Genomic DNA, 22,500 nt, shown 5'->3' on the forward strand with positions numbered 1-22,500 from the left:
GGCCCTTGTTTCAATGCATGTAGCCTGAGCTAACGCTAGACATTTCTGGCCTAGATGGGAGGGTCGCGGCTCAGAAAAACGCGCACCCTGATTGGTTCTCATCGATCTGTCCGTCACCCCCGGCCCCTCCTCTCCCCCCTAGTGCAGCGCTACGTCACATAATTTGGAGCGACGCCCACCCGGAAGTGTTGACTCCCACTTTTAGACCAGAGCGGCCAATGCGTTCCTCCAGGCTTTAAATTTTTGCACCAACAAAGTGAAAGCCTGGTACCGAGGCTACAATGCATGTTACTGTGTTCATGCGCTGTCTGTCAGCAGCACAACATAGCTCAGCTGTAGCCTATTTTGTCACGTTCCGTCGCGCTAATGAAACACTAGATGGATTATCATGTCATGTCAGCACTATCAGAAGATGTAACCCAGGTAAAGTAATCTGTCACTCTGCAAGTTTAACTAAAGCTTTTTCCTGCTTCTGTCCAAAGTCATTTCTGATAGCCTGCAAGCTGCAGCCCTTCACTTAGAAAGACATTTCAGATACATACAGATGTATCTGTAAACATACATATGGATTGATTGAATATTTTACTTTTATATCAGATCGCTTAGGTAGTTCAAAGACGCATTTGGTACAATGAAACGTGATGCGATCGCAGATGCAATCATGCAAGTGGAGAAATGTTGTTGCTGCCCTATGTGCTAGCCGGCGTAATGGGGATAAGTCAGTAAATAAATCACTGCTGCTGTATCCTACTGACTCACCTGCCAGGGAGGAGCCCCCTCCGAAAGGATGTAGAACCTCTCCTCCCGCCACTCCCTGGCGACAGGTGTCGTGCCAGCCCGCTGGAGTACATGCAATGATAAAATATCACAATTTAATTATTTAATTAAAATCACACCTGTGTGAAGTGAGGGGCGCTCTTATCATTGTACATTATCATGACGTAAAGTAGACACTATTTGCACAGATAATATGATGTAAAATTCTCCAGTCATTGTCAATGGGAATTTAATGTTTGTGTAGTACAAAAATACCTTGGCTGGTAATCCAGTCTGGCAGTGTGCTGCGGGTTCGAATCCCGATCCCGACGGCCTTTACTGCATGTCACCCCCCCTATCTCTCTCCCCATTTCCTGTCAGCCTACTGTCTGTCCCTCCATAAAATAAAGGCGAAAGCCACAAAAAAACATTAAAAAAGGAAGGAAAAATAGCCAATCTACAAGCTCACAACACACTGCATCATAACGGGTTGCAAGCTTGAGCTTGTAGATCAGCTATTTTCGCTATTTATCATACGATGAAGGATATATAGTGCAGAAGATTAGTAACACAATTGTTCATTTTGAGATAAAAGCATCAAATTTGGCATGAATATGTATTTTGACATGATAAATGGTGACAGTTTTCTGCTGTAATTCTATCAGAAATGAAGTTTCAACCAGATATAGATTAGTCCAAGGTCTAGTAATTGTTCAGACTACCGGTAATTGAGAAACCTGTGAACATTCCCACCTCATAAGGTCACACAAAGCTTTGCCTTTCTTTCTTCCTCCTGTTCAGTCATCTCTGGCGATGGCAGTAATTGCCAATGAATATGTCTTCTCACCTTCTTGTCACTCACGGAGAGATGACTCATAGGGAAGTAAATTGGGCATCACACTCATTGTGGTGATGTGGTCAAGAAGAGGAGCTAATTGCAATGCACAAGCAGTACTTAGTATATCGATACAATTTGATACGATACAGAGTCAAACAATACAATATTTTGCTGTTTGCATATACTGTTATTGTATCGCTACATCTCTCTCATTCTGTGTGTGTGTGTGTGTGTGTGTGTGTGTGTGTGTAAAGCGCGTGTCTTGTGAGCTAGTGTAGCTTGATTGTGGATTGATGCTGAAGTACACTGTATGTCAAGTTGTTTGGCTTTGCTCTTTGTCATGCCACTCATGGTCAGTTTATGTACCTGGCCCAGGCTTCCAAATATCAGTATGGCAAATCTACATCGATACCCAAGGTTTGTTATGACTCCAAGTAATGGTTGGTACTGGTATATTTTCAAGCTGCATCAGATACTAGGTCAATAATACCGCTGTGGCAAGCAATATACACATTGTTGTATGCACTACATCCATTTGTTATGTGTGCAATGAATTCTAGGTGTTGTGTGGATGTCGGGATACCTTGACAGATTGTACTTGGTACAATCTGATAATAATAATACTGAGTAACTGGCACGCACACACACACACACACACACACACACACACACACACAACACACACACACACACACACACACACACACACACACACACACACACACACACACACACACACACCATTAACAGAGTGTGTTCCTCTGTTTCAGATTACCTATGTTCTCCGGAGCAAAACGTTCACATGATAGACTTCACCAGGTTCAAGATCCGTGACATGGAGACAGGAACAGTCCTGTTTGAGATCACTAAACCTCCAGCACCAGGTCAGCTCCACCTCTTCCATCAGCAAAGACATAATGTTTTTGGTATAATACAGAATTCAACACTCTTGATTTTTTTGTTTGCAATGACTTGGATTCACGCATTTCCAAAAAAGATGGACATCATTATTGTATTATAATTTTGTTTTCCTGTAACCCTTTATAATAAGCATGCTTTCTAAGATATACTGATTATTTAATTGTTAAGATGTTTTTAAATTCAAAACATCAGTTTCAACATTTGGAACCTTTCCCACAGCTGGTGACACCTCCAGATCTCTGGTTTTGCTGAAATATCCATACACAAATGCAGTTTAAAACTAGAAAAGTCCAGTGTGGTTGCCACAGTCGCTTATATAGGCCCCTCCCACTAATTTTGCCAGCCAATTACAATGTCATTTGACACCTGTGATCGTGCGTAAGTAAATCTGCAATAAAGGTTTGCATTTGTAGCACCCCCTCTGGATGAAAATGGAATTGCTTTTGACTCTGGGTTGATTAAACCATCCGGGACATGTGATTCAAATTTGGGATGGATTGGACGTTCCGTTCGTGATTTGTGGCATTATTTGTAAACTTACAGTAGGCCCCTCCCACTAACTTCGGATGACAATTACGGCCGAACGATACAGATTACTAAAATTCTGCCAGTGGCGTTTTAATTGGATAGGTCCAGAGATCGTGTGTGCCGATTCTTTTGAGATTTGAACAAAATCTGTAGGAGGAGCAAATGGGCGACGGAAATGGGCGTGGCTATATATGGGGAGATGCGTCATGACCCTACGGTTCAAGAGTTATAAGACAAAACGTACAGTGGGCTGTTATAGCGCCACCATGAGGCCGACCGATATAATTATAAGTTAATTAATTTTAGTAATTATTATAAACCTCCCTTCCAGGGTTTTGTAACTATAGCCCTTATGGTCTCTGAGGAGGTTTAGGGCCCGGCCAATCAGAAGAGGGCAGGATTTTGGACCCGGCCAATCAGAAGAGGGCATGTTTTTAGGCCCGGCCAATCAGAACAGGGCAGGTTTAGGGCCCAGCCAATCAGAAGAGGGCAGTTATTTTTTTAATAAAGTGTTACAATTACAATAGTCTGGTTTCCCTAAAAACATGATGAAAACCAAAATAAACCAAAATAGTGGATCACATGTCAAAAGAGCTCTCAGATAACAGACCATGGACCTAATCACGTTTTCTTTCTGTAGCGGGTGGAAGGACGGATTGTGACCCCAATGCTGGTCGCTTTGTCCGATACCAGTTCACACCAGCCTTCTTGCAGCTGCGGCAGGTTGGAGCAACGTAAGTAGCACATGAAACATTACCTCATGATCGAAAATACACGGATATGATAAATAATTCATGTTTGTTTGTCTGTGTGTGCTACAGAATAACTAGAAAGTATTATGTGAGAAGACAAGCAAGGGATAACATTATCAATGTATGCCATAAATATTTACCCATTCACAAATCACAACACACAGTGATGGAGGCAGCCATGCCTGCATGCCAGGCTGCCAACCAACCTATGATGGTGGAAGACATTAAAGGGAGTCTTGCTAAAGGACACTTCATTGCGCTACCAGAAGGAGGAGACTCGGAACCTTGCATTTCTCAAATTGTCACTTCTCTACCGCCTGAGTCACTGTTACACAAAAGACTACCAAAAACAACATGCACACAAGATAGAGAAAATAGCATGACAAGATTCATTAGTCATGATTCCAAATGCACATGGAGAGGATGGTTCAGTCCTGCTGCTATACTCTGACAGAGCGGTAAAAAGAAATTGCAACAGTAATCAAGGTTCAAGGTTTTTTATGATCCATGTGATGAGGTCAACACATATGGGCAAGCTGGCTATGGCCAAATTTAGCCCAATGAGTGTTTTTCGTGCAAAACTAATGCTTGGAATAAATTCAGAATCATGAAAACCCCCTAGTTTCCCACATTACATGCTTCTTAAAGCATAATTAGATTAGATTTACCATTTACCATGATCCACAATTTATATAATAGTATACTCTTTTGTTTTTGAGCATCCGACTCAATCCGGGCACAAGCTCTTATGTTTTCTATTAATAAATAGTGGAGAGTTAGACCATCATTCAGCCCAGGACGCTATTAAGGATGAATCAACTATAGGCCTACTGTGTGAAACGTACAAGTGTCGTAGACAGCTACAGTATAACATATTTTTCTTAGAATATTGACAATGAGGATTACTGCTTTATATTCATAGCGTATAGGTCATGATTTGACAAAAAGTTGCATTGGTGAGAGAGTTTCAAGAGAATATTTTTGTGGATATAAAATGTAACAACAAAGAGTCTTTGATTGTGGGTTTCATTTATACATTTATACAGTGAAGGCCACTGCCTGACAACGAAAATCATCTATGAAGTATTTACTTTACAACTATGGGAGATTGTGGTTAACCATTAAGGAGCTTCGGTTAACGGTTATGAAAAACATTCAAAATGAACATTCTGTGCAACAAACCTTCTAATAATAATTTTATAATTATACTTATACTACAGGAAAGTAATTTGAATACACTAAGTAATACATTAATACTAGTGTTTAAATCTCAAGTGTAAAAATAACTTTTCACATTATATTAGGCTATAACTGAACTGAATTTGAAGAAGATGTGAGTGTTTGTGTATTTGCTTTGTGGGCTGTCATCCTTTTTCTCCTGGCGATTCCACAGGGTGGAGTTCACAGTAGGAGATATGCCCATCAACAACTTCCGCATGATCGAGAGGCACTACTTCCGTGAACAGCTGCTCAAGAGCTTTGACTTTGAGTTTGGCTTCTGTATGCCTAGCAGTAAGAACACATGCGAACACATCTATGAGTTCCCTGCACTGCCGGAGGATGTCAGTGAGTATACCAGTAGATAGGCCTACAAACACGTACACTCAGTGGTGGACAGTTGAGTACTTAAGTTTAAAAGAAAACATATATATATATATATAATATATATGTGTGTACTTTACTTGAGAATTTGTTGTTTTTTGGAAGCTTAGGACACATTTTGAGAACAAATATTGTACTTGACACTACATTTCTACTACACTACAAACTACATTTCTAGGAAGTGACCCCAGGGACCCAAACTCCAAAGCTTTTTAGACCTTTCCGAATACATTTTTAAGCAATTACTCCAGTATTACAAATTTGACAGAGCAACTTTTACTTGTAGTTGAGTTATATTTGACCAGGAGTACCTATACTTTGACTCAACTTAAACTTTATTGTCACATCACAAGTTTAAAGTGTAAATAAGTGAGTGAGATTCTTTATCGTACAAGGGCCCCTTAATTTAAGTTTTCAAGAAAGGGGAAAAGAATGGAGATACAAAGAAAACGAATAAAAACACATAATTCCACATAATAACCTAATATGTAGAGGCAGTTAAAATGTTAGCAGATATGCGTTAGTATAAGTACAGAAAAGATACAGTTATATGAGTTAAATTAACACTGAGGATTTTACTGTGTATGGATGTGCTTGAAAAGATTAGCACATCAATATCTCGCTCTTTCACACGCACGCACTCACACACACACACACACACACACACACACTCTGGGCATAGGCACATTGTCGCGCGTCAGAAGAACCTGAAGCCCTTCTCCTTCGTGGGGTTTTTAGACAGCTGGTGGATGGAAAAGAAGCTCCACCTCCGCGCCCGACTGACGCGGAGGAGAGCGCGTCCGGGAAGCTGTCCGTCGCGTCAGTCGGGCGCAGAGGTGGAGCTTCTTTTCCATCCACCAGCTGTCTAAAAACTGTGCGCAGCCGAAAACGTGCGCGACAGTGTGCCTCCGCTGACACACACACACACACACTGTAGGGCCACAGAAGGCCTGAATGTTTTGTGTTCCTCCCTTCTCTTAGTGCGTGAGATGATCGTACACCCCTATGAAACGCAATCGGACAGCTTCTACTTCGTGGACAACAAGTTGGTGATGCACAACAAAGCAGACTACTCCTACAGTGGCGGACCATAGGAACAGTGGAATACTATACCCCCTTCCACCCTCTCTTCTAGTCTAGACACCTACAACTTAGCCCAAGGGACCAAAAACTGATGGACTGATGGATGAGTGTTGTACATTGAACTCCCTGGCTGTATTTGCTTGTCCCGCCCTCTTGAAATGACTTTATGGTTCCACCAGTATTTATTGTGTGTACAATTTCATATGCAAAACAGACATTAAGTTTACACATAGGCAACCTTTGTTTTTCAGACCACTTTTCAGACCACTCTTTTTCTGGTGAACTATAACATATTTTATTTTATACATTGAAATTAAGATTAGAGCAGAAAGATCCACGCAGGCACGCACAGCGCACACATATATCCCAGACTATCCCAGATATCTGAAGACCTGTGTTGCTCGAAACTTCACTGCATTAAATAAAATCCTCTTAATGGAAGCCATTTGATGTGTGAATCTTTCTGCTCGGCATTATTCGGTTGATCCCTTGTGTTGGACAATGTCCATGTCTTTTTAATCTTTTCGCACAACATAAAATGAACTCCCAACATTTGAATATTTGAAATTATGCCTCCTTGTCCTTACTGAATCTTATTGATATTTACTATTTTGAGTTATATATTTATATAAGCAAATTTTTGAATGATGTTAAGAGTACAGAGCAAAATAGATACTCTGAAATGTCACTGTGAAAAGAAGTGTTTTGTGTTCATGTCCTCATATAATGCTGTATTATACATTATATTTTTAAAGTCCATAGCAAAAGGTCAAAAACTGATAGTCCTACCGTTCCAGTACATAATCATGCAGTACTGAATACATACAAACTTTATTTATATAGATGTGATAAATGTAAATAATACATTAAACAGTCAAAAGTTCATCATTTCAATATCCTTTTTTTGGCTTGTTTTTTACTTTTTTAATTTCAAAGATTAAAAAAATGCATTGGTTTAAGAAAGAAAAAGAGAAAATAACAAATATATTTTGTAATAAAAAAACAGTAGTATTGCACACCAAAAATTTTGAAAGGAAATTAATTAAAAGTGCAATGTAGGCCAAGGCGTATTAACTCAGCGTGGTCTGTTTTACTTTATCCGTGTGTCTTTCATTCAAGCCTAATGTTTTTGTTCCAAACACAAAATATTGCATGCATTTTTAATCATGTGCATGTTGAAATAGAAAGCATGAATTTCTGCTTAATCTTAAAAAATAACTTTGTATAACACAACTGTTATACAAATGTCTAGCAACCTAACAACTTCCACAGCTTCCTACTGTAGTAGGAAAGGATTACTTTCATGCCACAAATTTTGATTTGAAAAACTGCTCCGGAAGATAAACTACTTTGAACTCTCCCACTGAATGGGCTTCACCAGTTATGTAGCCTACAAATAATATAAAATGTATTCCATATAAATTATATAAAACAAGTAAGTCAATATCAGCTTGCATACCATTCTCTTGCTTAGTGGGGCTTTCTGTAGTCGTGTTTGCAGTCTGCGGTGGGGGGGGGTGGGGGAGAGCGGACTTAGTGTCCCATTGGCCGTGGGGCTTAGTGTCCCATTCAGGTCCCATTGGCTGTATAGGGATAGTATCCCATTGGCTTAGAGGCCAGCCAATCATGAAAATCTCGCCACTAGACTAGAAAGTCCAATTATTTATCAGTTCTGCAAGCTGATAATAAAAATATTCAAAAAGTCAGTAACCCAACATGCTAAAGACGTGTAATTTCACAGGAGTTGGCATGGTATTAGAATTAGTTTGTATTGGTTTGATTTGTATTATCTCTGTTCACTGTCATTTGTGTAGCATGTCAACCGTTGATTGTATTTGTAGGTTTTAAATTTAAATGTATATAGCTACAGTATAAGCTTTATTTTAGTGAAAAAGAATGCAACTCTTCTCAAAAGTCTTGTTGAAGAGCCTGCAGTGAGGGCTATGCTGCCATCTTCTGCATCAATGTTTGCATTACACTATATCCATACAGCATGTTTTGTAATGTCCATGTTGCACCCATGTTGAGGTCCTGTTATCCTTGTGTGCGTCACAGTTACAATGTTACTATTAAACTCTATTTTGTCATTATATCTCTGGAGCAGTATAGAATATACACTGACTATGGCACTCTCAACATCAACAATCTGTTACACAAGGATGAATACCGGTATATATAATATATAAATTGTATGGAAATACAAAACTGTGTGTCTGTTCTCCACTTTGTCAGCTACTATGATGCATTAAGGTCCAGGATACATCAAGATGAGCAGGCCCAAAGATTAGGGACTGAGTGGTGCTTCAGAGTAAAGGGATGGGTGTGGTGCATGATGTCAGATAGCCAGTCAAGATCTCCATAGGATATAGCCCATGCTGGTTCGAACTACTTCCACAGCCTACTCCTTCTTCATCCTCCTCGTCACATCTGGCCAGACCAATGGCAATTACCTCTGAGGTGCAACTGGAAGACGGCGTGAGTTGAGGACTCGGTGTGTGGAAGTGAGAGACAGAGGAGGAAGATGGGGAGGTGGTGACAACCACTAATGAATCAGGTACCAGGCTGTCTTGTCTTAACTCCTCCCACAAGTTACCTGAAAAGTGGAACGTTAAGAGAGAGTGTGAGTGTGTTATTTGAATTACTAGTACTATGTAGCCTACACGTACAGAATACAGTACTGTAGTTTAAAAGGGGGTCATCATGCAAACCATGAACATGATCAACTGCTTCTCAACAGAGAAACATGTCATTTTGCGGCATAGATACATTTGCATGCCAGGTTTGGGCATCAACTTTGATATTTGTGAAAATGGAGGGGTGGGGGGTTCCAAACTTCCAATTCCCTTCTTCTGCAAGGGAATTGGTGCATTAAGACATACTTTATGTGAGTCAGTGTGGAATGGACTATTACGGCTTTCAGATTGGAACCATTTATGTTTTTGTCAAAAGAGGTAGATCAAATCTGGACATTATTACTTGCTAGCGTCTGCCCAAGTCATACAATCATACCATGGAGCTGCAGGTCAGTCAGACTTGGGTTGAGTGTGTCTACATCATAACTGCCATCCCCCTCCAACAGCAGCTCGTGCATGCTCCTGGGGCAAGGACTGTATTCAGGCCTCAGAGTGGCACTGTAGGCTGGTGGCATCTTCCGAGCCATAGATGAGCCCAGGTTGGCCATGGTGGAAGGAACCACGGCTAAAGGCTGCTGTCTGCAGGCTGAGTAAAAGGGGAACGAGTGTGCATGATGGGCAGTTGATTGAACATAGCAGTGTTGGTCCGATGAAGTTGGTATGTGTGGATACTGGGACTGCTGAATGGGGAGGCAGTGTTCTCGGTGCTGGGGTGGGGTGAAGGAGGACATGGTCGCTTTGTAGGCGGGGGAATGTCTGGATCCTGAACCAGGGCTGTGGTAGCCTGGCGAAGACTTGAGCTTCTCTGGTCTTTCACCCAATAGATGATCTAGATCCTCTGTGGGGGAGGAAAATAATTGACACAAGTGAGTTACGTAATTCATTTGTTGAAGAATTACAATCACGTTTCTATCACTGCAGAGTGCAGATGATAGGTCAGATTAGCATAATAGGCAGCCAGAAACTTCTGTAATTGTGTTGTGAAGGTCACCTCAATCAGTCTCTCTGTGTGTGTGTGTGTGTGTGTGTGTGTGTGTGTGTGTGTGTGTGTGTGTGTGTGTGTGTGTGTGTGTGTGTGTGTGTGTGTGTGTGTGTGCGTGCGTGCGTGCGTGCGTGCGTGCGTGCGTGCGTGTGTGTGTGTGTACACGCACGTGCGTGCATATTCATATTTGTCACCAGTTACTCAGTTCACCCACCTGGTTGGTGATCATACTGCAGTGATCAGCTCACCCACCTGGTTGGTGATCATACTGCAGTGATCAGCTCACCCACCTGGTTGGTGATCATACTGCAGTGATCAGTTCACCCACCTGGTTGGTGATCATACTGCAGTGATCAGTTCACCCACCTGGTTGGTGATCATACTGCAGTGAACAGTTCACCCACCTGGCCTTGCCATGCTCTTGCGAACTGTAACGGGGTCTTTACGACGCCACTTGTGCAGCTCCTCCGTCATCTTCTCCACCTTGGCCGGGTTCAGAGCCCACAGACAGCCTTTACGGGATGAGTTCCCATTCTTGTTCTCCACCTTCTCAAAACACTTGTTCAGAGACAGATTGTGACGAACGGAGTTCTTCCATCCATCGGGGGCTGTCTAGACAGGGTGGAGTTACACAGATGTGACATACCAAGGCACACTTTAAAATGTCACACAATATTGGTCATATGAGATGAGATGAGATATTTCTTCTAGTTGTGAGAAATTATTGCAATTTGAAAGTACAGTAAGAGTTGGGTTTTTTGGCGGTATCATCGTTTATGATTATAAATGATATTTAAAGTAGCCTACAGAGGCAATTATATTTGTAATTTCGGACATTGATCATGAAAATGATTGATTGATTGATTGATTGATTGTTTGATTGATTGAAGATTTTATTCAGTTTGGGTGCAGTTCAGACCAGACAAAGATATGTCAGTGGCTTTCTCTGATATGTAAAAGAAGTTGAGATGCCTAACAAAAGTTCATCCTGTGCCTACATTTTATAGCATTTGCTAAATACAGCTGACTATCCCCAGTTTCATTTTTCATGATGTATTTTAATGGATTATATGGCCCTGCAGCCTATATGTTTAAGATTACAGACAGCTGTCTGGACCGCAGCCATTTCCATTTGTGCCTTCTTGAATGGAAACGCCAGCAACACTTTGAGCTAGTTCCAAGGGTGGGTCTAAATGAATTTGATTTGTAGATGCCTAGAATCTAAAAAGACATCTATTTGTGACTTGACCTGGGTTCAAACAGAGGTTCATACCTGCAGCTGGTGCAAAAGCAATATTTAGTCTAGAGGGCATGAATGCATAATATACATTTGAAAGGTATGATAAACTGGCTGCCCCCTTTAAACGAACTCGCCAGTAAATTGCCAGTAACTGGATAATCAAGCAGTATTTGATGATTACATTAAAATGTAAGTGTAATGAAATAGAATAGACACACACGTACAAAATTCACATTCCAATGCACATACCCTCACCACGCACGCACACACACGCACGCACGCACGCAAGCACGCGCCCATGCACGCACGCACGCACGCACGCGCACACACACACACATGCACACACACACACACACACACACACACACACACACACACACACACACACACACACACACACACCATCCCTCTATTCACATCTCCTCTCTGCACCAGGATACGATAAATAGAAACAAAACACTGTCTAATTTAAATTCCCATGCCAGCATGGATCATACGATTGTTACTAAATGTACTGATATCCACAGGTGGAGATCAAGCCCCAACAAGAATCTATGTAGGTTGGTTGCTGATCCAGCTGCTCATTTGGCACATTGTTGGACTACTTTAAACCTGCCATTAATCATCACAAGGATCTTGACAGAGAAATAAGTGTTGATTGTAACCGAGATGTAATATGGGTTGATCATTACATTACTATAACAGCTAGCCAAACCTTACAACAAAAGGTTTGGATAGAGGTGTTTACATAGCCCCAAACAACAATGACACATCCGCTTACATCATTTAAAACATAACATTAATTGTCAGATGAGATTGCACAACCTACAACGGTTGGTGTGAATAATGCATATACTGCAGCAAACAACTGTATAATGATACCGTTTTCAAACAACCACTATGTCCTATGATGTCATGGCAAGATATGTCTCCTCATATGTATCCAATCTACAATTGACAATGACGCTCTTTATCCAGAGCGAAATCAAATACAGAGAGACAGTGTAGTGACTCGGTAAACTAGGATGACAGGTAAACCCAAATAACCTTGCATCAGTCTTTAAACAATATACAATCAAAAATAAATTGTACATTGAAACTATAGAAACTATAGGATAGGCCTACCAGGTAAACAATGAACCTATATAGCTAGGTCTAAATAACATGGTATCTAGAAGTCTGCATGGTAGTCAAGTCTAGGTCAACTACTGTGAGTATCCTGATCCCCGCATGTCAGTTAACCTGAATGAATACACGCACCTGTGTTGATACGCCCTAATCTACACCTGAGTCACATCTGTACATTCAACACTGATGAAGGCTAGAGGGCTGAAAATGTTCCGTTTGTCTTTCCATAACTGAATGTCCCACATCTCCACCATGGTGTACTGCAGGAGCTCCGCTGCCATGTCTATTATGCTGCTATTTGGAGTGGGTTTCAAAGGTTTGTATTGCTTTCAGTGCAATTACAATAAATCTCATCTTATCTTATTAGAGCAGTCGTTCTCAATAGAGGGTATGCACATGCATAAAGTGAGTGACAAATCGAGTGGTGAAGTGAGTTGCAAAGTGAGTTTAACGTTGTTTAACGTGGATTAATGCAATCAGATTGGCTTTTCTGTGTATGGGCTGTAAAGGCCAGAACTCAGTAGGCGTTCCGCATAACTTCCAGGTATGATGATGATGTCACGTGCTGCGTGCATGGTGCCGCTGCTACCGCTGAAACTTTACTTAACTACTTAAAACCTATACAGTACTTGGTTGAGCGGTGTCCCTCAGGGCTCTATACTAGGAACCTTTCTGATTTTGCGCTACCTTAAATATCTTACGCTCACAACGCATTGCAACGTGAAGCATTGTGAGCTTGTATTATCATGTTATGTTTCCCCCAGAATTTGGATTTCAATTTTAACAGTTTCCAAATAATGACCCCATCCTTATTCATTCTCTGTGGATCTTGTCTTTGTTCGTGTGTTCTCTTCTGACTTTCTTGACTATAAAGATTTATAGAGGTTTATGACCTCTGATGTGACTTCATTCATTGATGTTCCTTTCCCTTACCGTATGACTTTAAGCTATGCCAATCCCTGACAGTGATCTCTTTGATACTGTCTCAACCTTTCCTTGTGTCATGTTGATACCCTCCAAAGTTCAAATGTCTACAGTACCATTTATAACTCCCTATCTTCTGGATCTGGCCTTGATTATTTCATGATTGGTCGTGTGTTACTGTATGGCTAACAACCATCCTACTATAAATGCGCCACGTCTCTGTGTGTGTGTGTGTGTGTGTGTGTGTGTGTGTGTGTGTGTGCGGTTGTAATTCACGTAACTCGAGAACCGTTGGGCAGGCTCTGCCAGTGGGCCTAATCAGCCTAAATCCCCTCACCTGTGAAATTTCCAGCCTCTGCCTCATGGCAACCCCACACTTGCCAATTGTTTACTTAACCAATCCACCTTTCAGACACAGGCAGACAGACAGATACAGAGATCTCCATGTGGGACACAGACAGTTAAAATGGGTGGTATGACAACAGGTATTGCATATCTCCATATACAATATGGGCACAAAAGGGACAGACAGATAGTTAAAACGGGTGCTATGACAACGGGTATTATTAGGTTCCCAAGTTGCATCGTTCCCAAGTAGGCCGGTGGCCGACGGGCACGTAAAGTGTAGTTTATAACAATTACAGGCCAATATCTAAATTGTTTAGATTACTGCATCGGGGTGGCATATCTGGGACTACTTTGAGATACAAAGATATTCAAGGGGGTTTATTTGTCACGCACGCACTTGCAGTGGTTTACATCATATTTCACTATTTCAAGTAACTATTTCAACTACCTTATTTTCACCTTTATCCCCTAAACGTTTTTACCCTTATGCATCCCCTTGGTGACAATACACATAGAAACGACCTCTCCTTCCATTGTTATGCAGACAACATGCAATTAAATCTCTTGGTGATGCCCAACAACCCTAGAACTCAGGTATTAAAGATTGAATGTCAACTAATTTCCTTAAATTTAATTCTGTCAAAACTGAAATACTACTGAAATAATTGGCCCAGATCATTTACATTCTCAGTTTCAGTCATCACTCCCTTTATCCAACAATGTCAGGCCTGTTGCTAAAATACAAACCATTTTAACAAACTTGTTCAGACATGTATTTTTTTATTTATATAATCTCAGGAATATATCCAAGATCATAAAGTGTTTCAACGATATCAAAATCATACATGGTTTTATTTCTTCACGCTTTGACTAATGCAATAGTGTTTTAAAATGCCTAAACACGCACTTGTAACAGAATGCAGCTACTAGACTCTTAACCAGGAGAACATAACTATTTTAACTTTCCTAAACTGGTTTGATTTTCTGATTCGAGATTTCTCATTTCTTTCATGGCCTGGCCGCTAATACATGTATTAACCTCTTATGTGCCTCTTATTAACCTAAACAGCAGCAGAGAGCTTTAGGACTCAGAGCAGCAGTCGTACCAGCAGTGGTGAGCGCACCTCATGGCGCGCTCTGCTTGCACACAAGTAGGTCATACGTTGCCTATAGTGTGCATGTGCAAGTTGGCAGCTCGACAGAGTGCATTTCTAGTTTTAAGAATGTATTATTTCCCTCATTATGCCTGATCTGTTCTGTTCTTTAATTCTATTTTTTATGTAAAGCAAATTGTTACTTTATTTAGTTAAATTACTCGTATTAATGTTATTATTTATTATTCATATTAATGGTTTCATACCTTGAAATAGGGGAAGTGTTCAGTCATGAAGCTGTAGATCTCACTGACTGGCAGGCTTCCAGTTTTGCTGTTCTTCAGAGCCATGAAGATCAGGATGCTTTAAACAAGCAGACAATGTGATTGGCATTGCATGCAATCTTATTAGCTAGGGAGATTAGCAAAAAAATGCATTATGCTTTTAAGTAGCATGTGACGTGTCAAACTAGGGGGTTTCATGATTCCGAATCCATTGCAAGCATTAATTTTGCACGAAAAACAATCCTTGGGCTAAAAACAGCCATTACAAATGTGAGGTCATCACATTTGGGCAAGTGGCTATATGGCAGAATTTAGCCCAAGGAGTGTTTTTCGTGCTCATCCAGTCAGTACACATAACATACAGAATGCTCTTAGTGAGCGTGAGCATTCATCTTGTCTCACATTATCGTCTCTTCTCTCTGAAGCTTAGCCGTATCTCTACACCGACCTATATATGCAATGCTGCCATAACCCATTGTAGGTTATTGTTGCTTCAAGAAATGGAGCTGGTAATGGAACATAATGGTGCTGGATTCTGAACAGAACACACACAGTGGGCGGTGTCTTGATATTCCTGATTAATGGTTGAACCATTAATCAACCATTGTACGCATTGTTACGCACAACCTAGGATCTTAACCAAACTCTGCGGCTTGAGGTTTGGCTGAATTGTTAAATAATTATCAAATCAATGATATACTGTTATTGTATCAAAACATTGAATCTCCAGGAACTGCACACAGGTCATGAACAGCATTCTGTACCAAGGTAGTCATGAACAGCATTCTGTACCAAGGTAGTCATGCCTCACATGCTTCACACCTGCAAGCCTCAGGGAGAAGCAATAAATACTGTTCAAAAAGGAATTTTATCCACCATAGTTTATATTAAAATGTAGTATATATTCCTCGGGGTGCATACTTAGTTTAGACTAGTCATTGGTTAGACATGGGTTAAGGTTAGGTTTAGGTGGGCGCCGTGGGAGGTTAGGTTTAGGGTGAGGGTTTGAGACAGGCAGGCAGGCAGGCAGGCAGGCAGGCAGGCAGGCAGGCAGGCAGGCAGACAGGCAGGCAGGCAGGCAGGCAGGCAGGCAGGCAGGCAGGCAGGCAGGCAGGCAGGCAGGCAGGCAGGCAGGCAGGCAGGCAGGCAGGCAGACAGACAGACAGACAGACAGACAGACAGACAGACAGACAGACAGACAGACAGACAGACAGACAGACAGACAGACAGACAGACAGACAGACAGACAGACAGACAGACAGACAGACAGACAGACAGACAGATATAAAAATCGATATGACTGTACCTGTATGAGTAAATGGGTTTGGGGAAGAGGGACAGGTTACTGTTGTCCTGGTGTGACAGACATTGAGGAGAGTATTGAGAGTTGCTTGACTGATTTGAAGAGAACACACTCGGTGAGAACTGGTGAGAAAACACACGCACGCATACACACATTAAGGCAAGCCCTATAAGGAAAATAGCTCACATTGCGTATCGATTCAATGGATTGCACACGTGTAGATCTGCTATTTTCGAATATATACATATATATACATATATACAATTATATACATTATATTGACAGTTTTGGACATTATTCGTCTATAATGATAAGCCCAAAATAGATAAGCCAGGTTGAAAGTGGTTCAAGATCATTTTAAATGTAAATCTAATCTATGCTGATGACATCAGGATAACAAAAACATCCTGTACAATGTACGTGATGAAGTGTGGTTTGGATGTACAGTGTACATCCAAACCACACTTCATCACGTTTTCCCTTCTTTTGTATTTATTTTAAATACTGTAAATATGCACACATACAGTAGACCACTGCTGTACTTTATTTATGTATGTATTTAAGCTTCATTTTCAACAACTTGTGGGAGCTTGTACAGCATCATGCATCATAATGACACCATACTGTTTAGCCACACCACTTGAAGCTTGTATGCTTCATTGCATTTGTTTGTTTGAATTAGTCATAAATACATTTACAATAGCTTTGCCACAGTCTTTCAGCAGGCAAATACTGTATGTATCTGTCATCCCATTCATACTATGCTGTCTAAATTCCTTATTTTTTAAATTGTTAATTTAACTCTAAAATCACTTGAGTTAATTCACTGTGTAGCCGCTTGTTTGCTATGGCCACGTACCTGCTGAAGAGCACCCACTGAGTACAAGGGTTTGCTTTCTGTCAGGAAGCAGGCAGGCTCCACTGGTACAGCTGGTAGTTCAGGAAAGCTCAGCTGGAAGTCATGCCAGTTATAAGTTATTCTTAATGGTGTAGCATTGGTTCTCAAATGTTTCATTCCATGGACCAAAAATGGTTCTAGTTGTACACTGTTGACCTGTAAAGACCCATTTGTAATAATAATAATATTATAGACCATCTTCCCATTAATTACTTGATTTCTAGACTAAGCATTTGTTATTGAAATGTTACCTGACAGTCAATGTTTGCTAATCATTGCAATGTTAAAATTGTAAGCCAATTAAGGATGTGAATTGTTGTTCTTAAGCCAATTTAATACCCATGGATTATTTTCAACTAGACTTTTGAAATCAATCTGCACAGTATGCTTTGGAAATGGTCCACAGTAATATCAAGTATGGTGTGAGGCTTGCAAGACCACTAGCATAATTTACTTGATTGCAATTATTGTACCATAAGTTTGGAAGTTTGAAAGCTGCCATTGCATTGGTCCCAGGATGTCGGCTCCTTGTTGCTTGACTTGTGTGTAACAGAGCAGGTGTCATGGATAGCCTCCTGCTGGAGGTAAGAGCAGGGAGTTGGGCAATTTGGCAGACAGCCTCCAGTTGTCATGGCTCCATCACTGAACTGTCGACGGTAGGGATGGAAGCGGTCAGACTCAGTGGGCCCCTGTCCTGGCACCGAGTCCAGGTCTGAACTCATGGCTGCATCCGTGCTGTGTCGCCTGTCTAGGGCTGCAGACTTCATCTTGAAGGAGGCACTTTCTGACTGGGCAAAGGAAACATTTCTGACCTTCTTAATCTGTAACATGACAAATAATAATAATTAAACATTTGCAGGCATGGGGGTTGCCATTGGCACAGAGAGCATTTTATAACTGGGGGGGGGCATATTTGGGGGGGTATTTGCACCACAGGGAGTGCAGTGCTCGGTGTCGAGTCGGTCGGACCCACAGTTGTCCAGAACCGCCACAAAAGGCCTCTGCCAGGGCTCTGGACATGGCCCCTGACCAGGCTCCATATCTCTGCTGTCCGGAGGAAACCTCATAACTCCAAAATGTTCATTTTTCAGGAAATGAAAAATATACGTTTTTAAGGAAATTAGTAAAACCTTATATTTTTTAAACGTTGCAATACTGCCTCATCAAATGTTGCAGTTGGTGTTGTCACTTTAGATATTGTCAATTACTTGCATGAGAAGGAGAGAGGTGGTGGAGTTAGCTGTTTTAGCAGACAGTTTGAGGGTCCAATGAGTTAAGAGACGTAACACACAGACATAAAGGGTGTTCAATGGCACTGATTTATGGAATAAAATCAAAAACATAAAAAATTGAGTTATGAGGTTTCCTCCGGACAGCAATGAATATGGAGCTGGTCTGTTCTGACATCACAAATATGATCTGACATCTGCGTAGACCCCATATTTGGGCATGCCTGACAAATAAATAACTCCATATATGGGCATAAAAGGGACATACATCGCGAAGCAGTCGTTTCTACACTAGACCGTTCAGCACCGTTGCACTGTTTGTTTTACATCACCATTATATCACCTAATCAACATGAGTTAGACTTTAATATATTAGCGCCCCTCACTTCACATGGGTGTGATTCTTTCAAAGATAAATAGAAATATACTTCCATGCACCTAATTCCATTAAAATAGCAATATAGGCCTATGGGTTGCACATTTGAACCAACCAAACAATAGTTCAGTCAGACAACTCAAGGAGGATGTAATATATATATTTATTGAATATAAGATAATCAATGCAATATATTTATTATGGTTTGGCGATGTATTGGATCTGCTTTTTAGGTACTCAGGTCAAGCGCATCAGTCCCGCCCATAGGGACTCTGAATCCCCCGTACCTAAACAGCAGATCCAAAACGACAGGTGGTAGCTGGGGTGGAGGTGGGTGAGCACTTGTATACAGCAGCACGGGTATACAGTATAGCAGCAGCAGCAGAATTGAGCGCAGGATGTATGACAGCAGCACGCTGATACAACAGCAGTAAGCAAGCAGAATTGAGCGCAGGTTGTATGACAGCAGCACGCTGATACAACAGCAGTAAGCAAGCAGAATTGAGCGCAGGTTGTATGACAGCAGCACGCTGATACAACAGCAGTAAGCAAGCAAGAAGGCAGAGGAATGCAAACCTCTGGTTCAAGTAGCCGGTATGAGATGGGGTGAGCGTGTGGTTGGCTGAGTGAATCATGTGGATGAGAGCCTGATGCTGCGGTGGCCCAATTAACGGCCGGCGCGCTGACTGAGGTTCCCTGACTGAACTTGCTCCGCGCATGTCTACGACAGGCGCAAATGCTCATATGGAGGTTAGTGTAACTGTAAAGATATATTTGTAAATTCTACTCATGTTTTGATTGGCCAAATTATAAGGAAGATAAAGGGAATAGTCATAAATGTTATTCATATCTGTATAAAAAGGCATGGCCTCAGATTTAGATATCATCATAAATGAACACCATGGCAGTAGTCCATAGTGTTAATAGAAAATAGTGTTAAATGACATGTTAAAACATTTTGTCCTTAGGCCATCTTGGCTGTGAAATTGACTTACTGATCCGTTTATCTAGCAAGGTAAGGCAGGCAGTTATTACATCCAGTTCTATTATGTTACAAAGAAATGGGTTCAACTAAAATAAATTCAAGTACCTGTGACTGCGCCACCTGCTGGCAGGAGGTGTGAAGGGGCTTACAGGTGTTATAAGGTTGGCCTGAAGGGTCGTTGTTTGAAACTTGCCTTTGGGACGAAATGTTGATGTCAGAGAGTTTGATATTCTGCACCAAATTCTGCACCTGTGAAGAGTTGAAAGTTGAAATTGAGATGGGATGAACAGGAATATGCATAATTATTCTTTCCACTTTAGCAACTCAAACTAGCATAAAACAAACAAATCAATCAAACAAGCATTAAAAAAACTGGTGTCACTTTTCATTCCAGTTTTATACTCTTATTTGAGTAAGGTTCTGGAAGTGATGTGTTTTTGTCACGTAGGAGTCTCAAACAAGGTTCTTTCTTACACTAAATAAATACGTAATTTCTTTGTGAAATTGCATATTTACACTTTTTTAAGCCTCTGGTATGATAATTAAAAAATTCCCATCCCACCAAATTCCTATTGTATTTAAAATGTTATATCAAAGCGTTGTATTTTCCCAGCCCTATTTTATACTTTCAAAATGTTCACAAAATGAAAATAGCAGTTCTACAAGCTCATGCCACATTGTTTCTGCTATTTATGCTGTTTTTGAAAACAACAACAACAACAACATTATAGTCATCATAATACAATATTATTGTCACAATAATGATATTGAGGTCTTTGGACAAAAATGCAATTTGATTTTATCCATGTCGTCCAGCCCTACTTTAGAGAAGTATATAGGCAGGAAGTCACTCCAATATGTTTTGTCCATAGAGTTATATATAATAGAGACGTCACCGGATTTCTCCTCTCATCCACTTGTTGATCACCAGCGCATGAGATGATTTAATGAACCTTAATGGTTTTGACAGATCACTCCACTTCACTGATGGTTTCAGATCCTCTCATTGAGTCATTATTCTACTTTGTGTCAGTATGATATCCTATCCCTTCCTATGGTGTGAGTGCATGTGTGGGAGCAGGTGAGTTCACTTTCAGGGACACATGTGTTTGAAGAGCGACGGTTGACCCCGGTGACTTCACGTGGACAAGTGGTCCCATCTTTCTCACTTTGCAGAGAGCTGTTATCTAAGCTGAGGGGAGGTGAGTGGCACGTGGCCCAGGTTCCAGTAAAAAGTAACCCTCACCCAAACCCAACAAACCAAGCTCATTAAAATCGCCAGCAAACCATGGCCGTTAAGTCACTCGAAGCCAAGTAGGCTAATGCTGAGAAGGATGGAAAATGTTAGCATATTGCACACGTGCACGTGTGCGTGTCCGTGCGTGCTGTGTCAGAGCAAGCGAGAAAAAGACAAATATCAACTGTGAAACGTTCTGCCCAGATCAAAGGAAACTTAAGTGTCAAGGTGAAAGTTGAGAGATAGCCTTTGCTCCAGTGCAGTAACAAATCCTCTCTGCTGAAAGACACACCAACACCTTCAGAAGGGAAACACAGTACTTTCACTAAAATCTGTGGTGGACAAAGACTCAACTCAAACATTACTCAACAAGTGAAAGTTGCTCTATCAAATTAGTATCTAAAAATACAAATGTACAGTACTCAAATAAATGTACATTTTACCGTCCACCACAGGTAAACAGAGATAATTTAAGCTTGAAAACTTCTCTGTTCATATTATTCTCTCAGATGAGCTAAAGAGGGCAGACTATAGTCGCAGTACAGCACAAAATCCAACTCGAAGAGTGTAAAGATGAACCCTTATGTTTGCAGTTTTAGACTATTTTTAACGACTTAAATGCTATACAATACGTTGACCAGGATGCTGATGCGTATACATACTAACCTACTGGATCTCTCTATGTTTCTGTGGTTGTCTCAGTTGTCTCAGAGAAAGAGCTTATACAGTCACACCTAATAAGCAATATAACTTACTAGAATTTCGCGGCCGCTCATCCCAGAGTTACTTTGCCGCGCACTATGGGAAGAAGGAAATTGCGGGAGTTGACTCCACATGTAGTAACGGATGGGTTATTAGTTATTATTATGTGTCCTTATTAGTGTAGTGTAGTGTAGTGTAGTCAACACGTTATGGCTCATACACACTGCCCGGTATTTGCACCGATTATGCTGTCGGGGAGCATTTTTGGTGCTGGCCGAGATCGTGATCTACCTTTTGGGCACCGCTTAACTCAACCTTTTTTGTCCCAGGGCACACTTTTCATAGCCTAAAAATCTGGGGGCACACCTAGATATACGGTTTGTGTACACTGTATACGTATATACCGGTGTGTATATATAGTAAATATATATATTATATATAATATATATATTATAGGAGGATATATTATCAAGGAAGTTGAAAAGCTTTGAAGCCTCCCCTGGTCGAAATTTCCAACTGACTTCAGTTCACTCGACATGCACGCGCACACGCACACTTCCTTGATAAACATGGAGGCGACTGACAAAATACGGGACGTAAAGGCTCGGTTAAAACCTCTAGTTGGATTTTCTTGGGCGTTGTTATGGTTGAATTAGT

The 22,500-nt window shown here is 41.0% G+C and overlaps 2 protein-coding genes across 6 annotated transcripts in view; one reads left to right on the forward strand and one right to left on the reverse strand.

Annotated features, from left to right (window-relative positions):
- Positions 1–6,491, forward strand: part of unc119a1 (unc-119 lipid binding chaperone a1) — a gene marked incomplete at both ends in the record, with an annotated part of 25,226 nt that extends 18,735 nt beyond the window's left edge. Inside the window, 4 exons of the mRNA XM_083772870.1 lie at positions 2,365–2,478; positions 3,684–3,777; positions 5,189–5,361; positions 6,379–6,491. Of these exons, the coding sequence (XP_083628996.1) occupies positions 2,365–2,478; positions 3,684–3,777; positions 5,189–5,361; positions 6,379–6,491 (494 nt within the window). The remainder of the gene's footprint in view (positions 1–2,364; positions 2,479–3,683; positions 3,778–5,188; positions 5,362–6,378) is intronic.
- Positions 6,492–8,059: 1,568 nt separating this feature from the next.
- Positions 8,060–22,500, reverse strand: part of foxn1 (forkhead box N1) — an 18,414-nt gene continuing 3,973 nt past the window's right edge. For 3 of the 5 annotated variants that reach the window (XM_083772922.1, XM_083772920.1, XM_083772921.1), the window contains exons 2-9: positions 20,010–20,153; positions 17,788–18,102; positions 17,276–17,368; positions 16,420–16,538; positions 15,096–15,192; positions 10,500–10,707; positions 9,490–9,951; positions 8,060–9,073 (exon numbers count right to left, since the gene is read on the reverse strand). In XM_083772922.1, the coding sequence (XP_083629048.1) occupies positions 8,784–9,073; positions 9,490–9,951; positions 10,500–10,707; positions 15,096–15,192; positions 16,420–16,538; positions 17,276–17,368; positions 17,788–18,081 (1,563 nt within the window). In that variant the 5' untranslated portion in view covers positions 18,082–18,102; positions 20,010–20,153 and the 3' untranslated portion in view covers positions 8,060–8,783. Of the gene's footprint in view, positions 9,074–9,489; positions 9,952–10,499; positions 10,708–15,095; positions 15,193–16,419; positions 16,539–17,275; positions 17,369–17,787; positions 18,103–20,009; positions 20,154–21,896; positions 21,930–22,500 lie in introns of those variants that run through there. The other 2 variants (XM_083772919.1, XM_083772923.1) reach the window with 2 other exon arrangements.

Source organism: Protomyctophum parallelum, assembly GCF_964188405.1.
Source record: "Protomyctophum parallelum genome assembly, chromosome: 9".
NCBI lineage: Eukaryota > Metazoa > Chordata > Actinopteri > Myctophiformes > Myctophidae > Protomyctophum > Protomyctophum parallelum.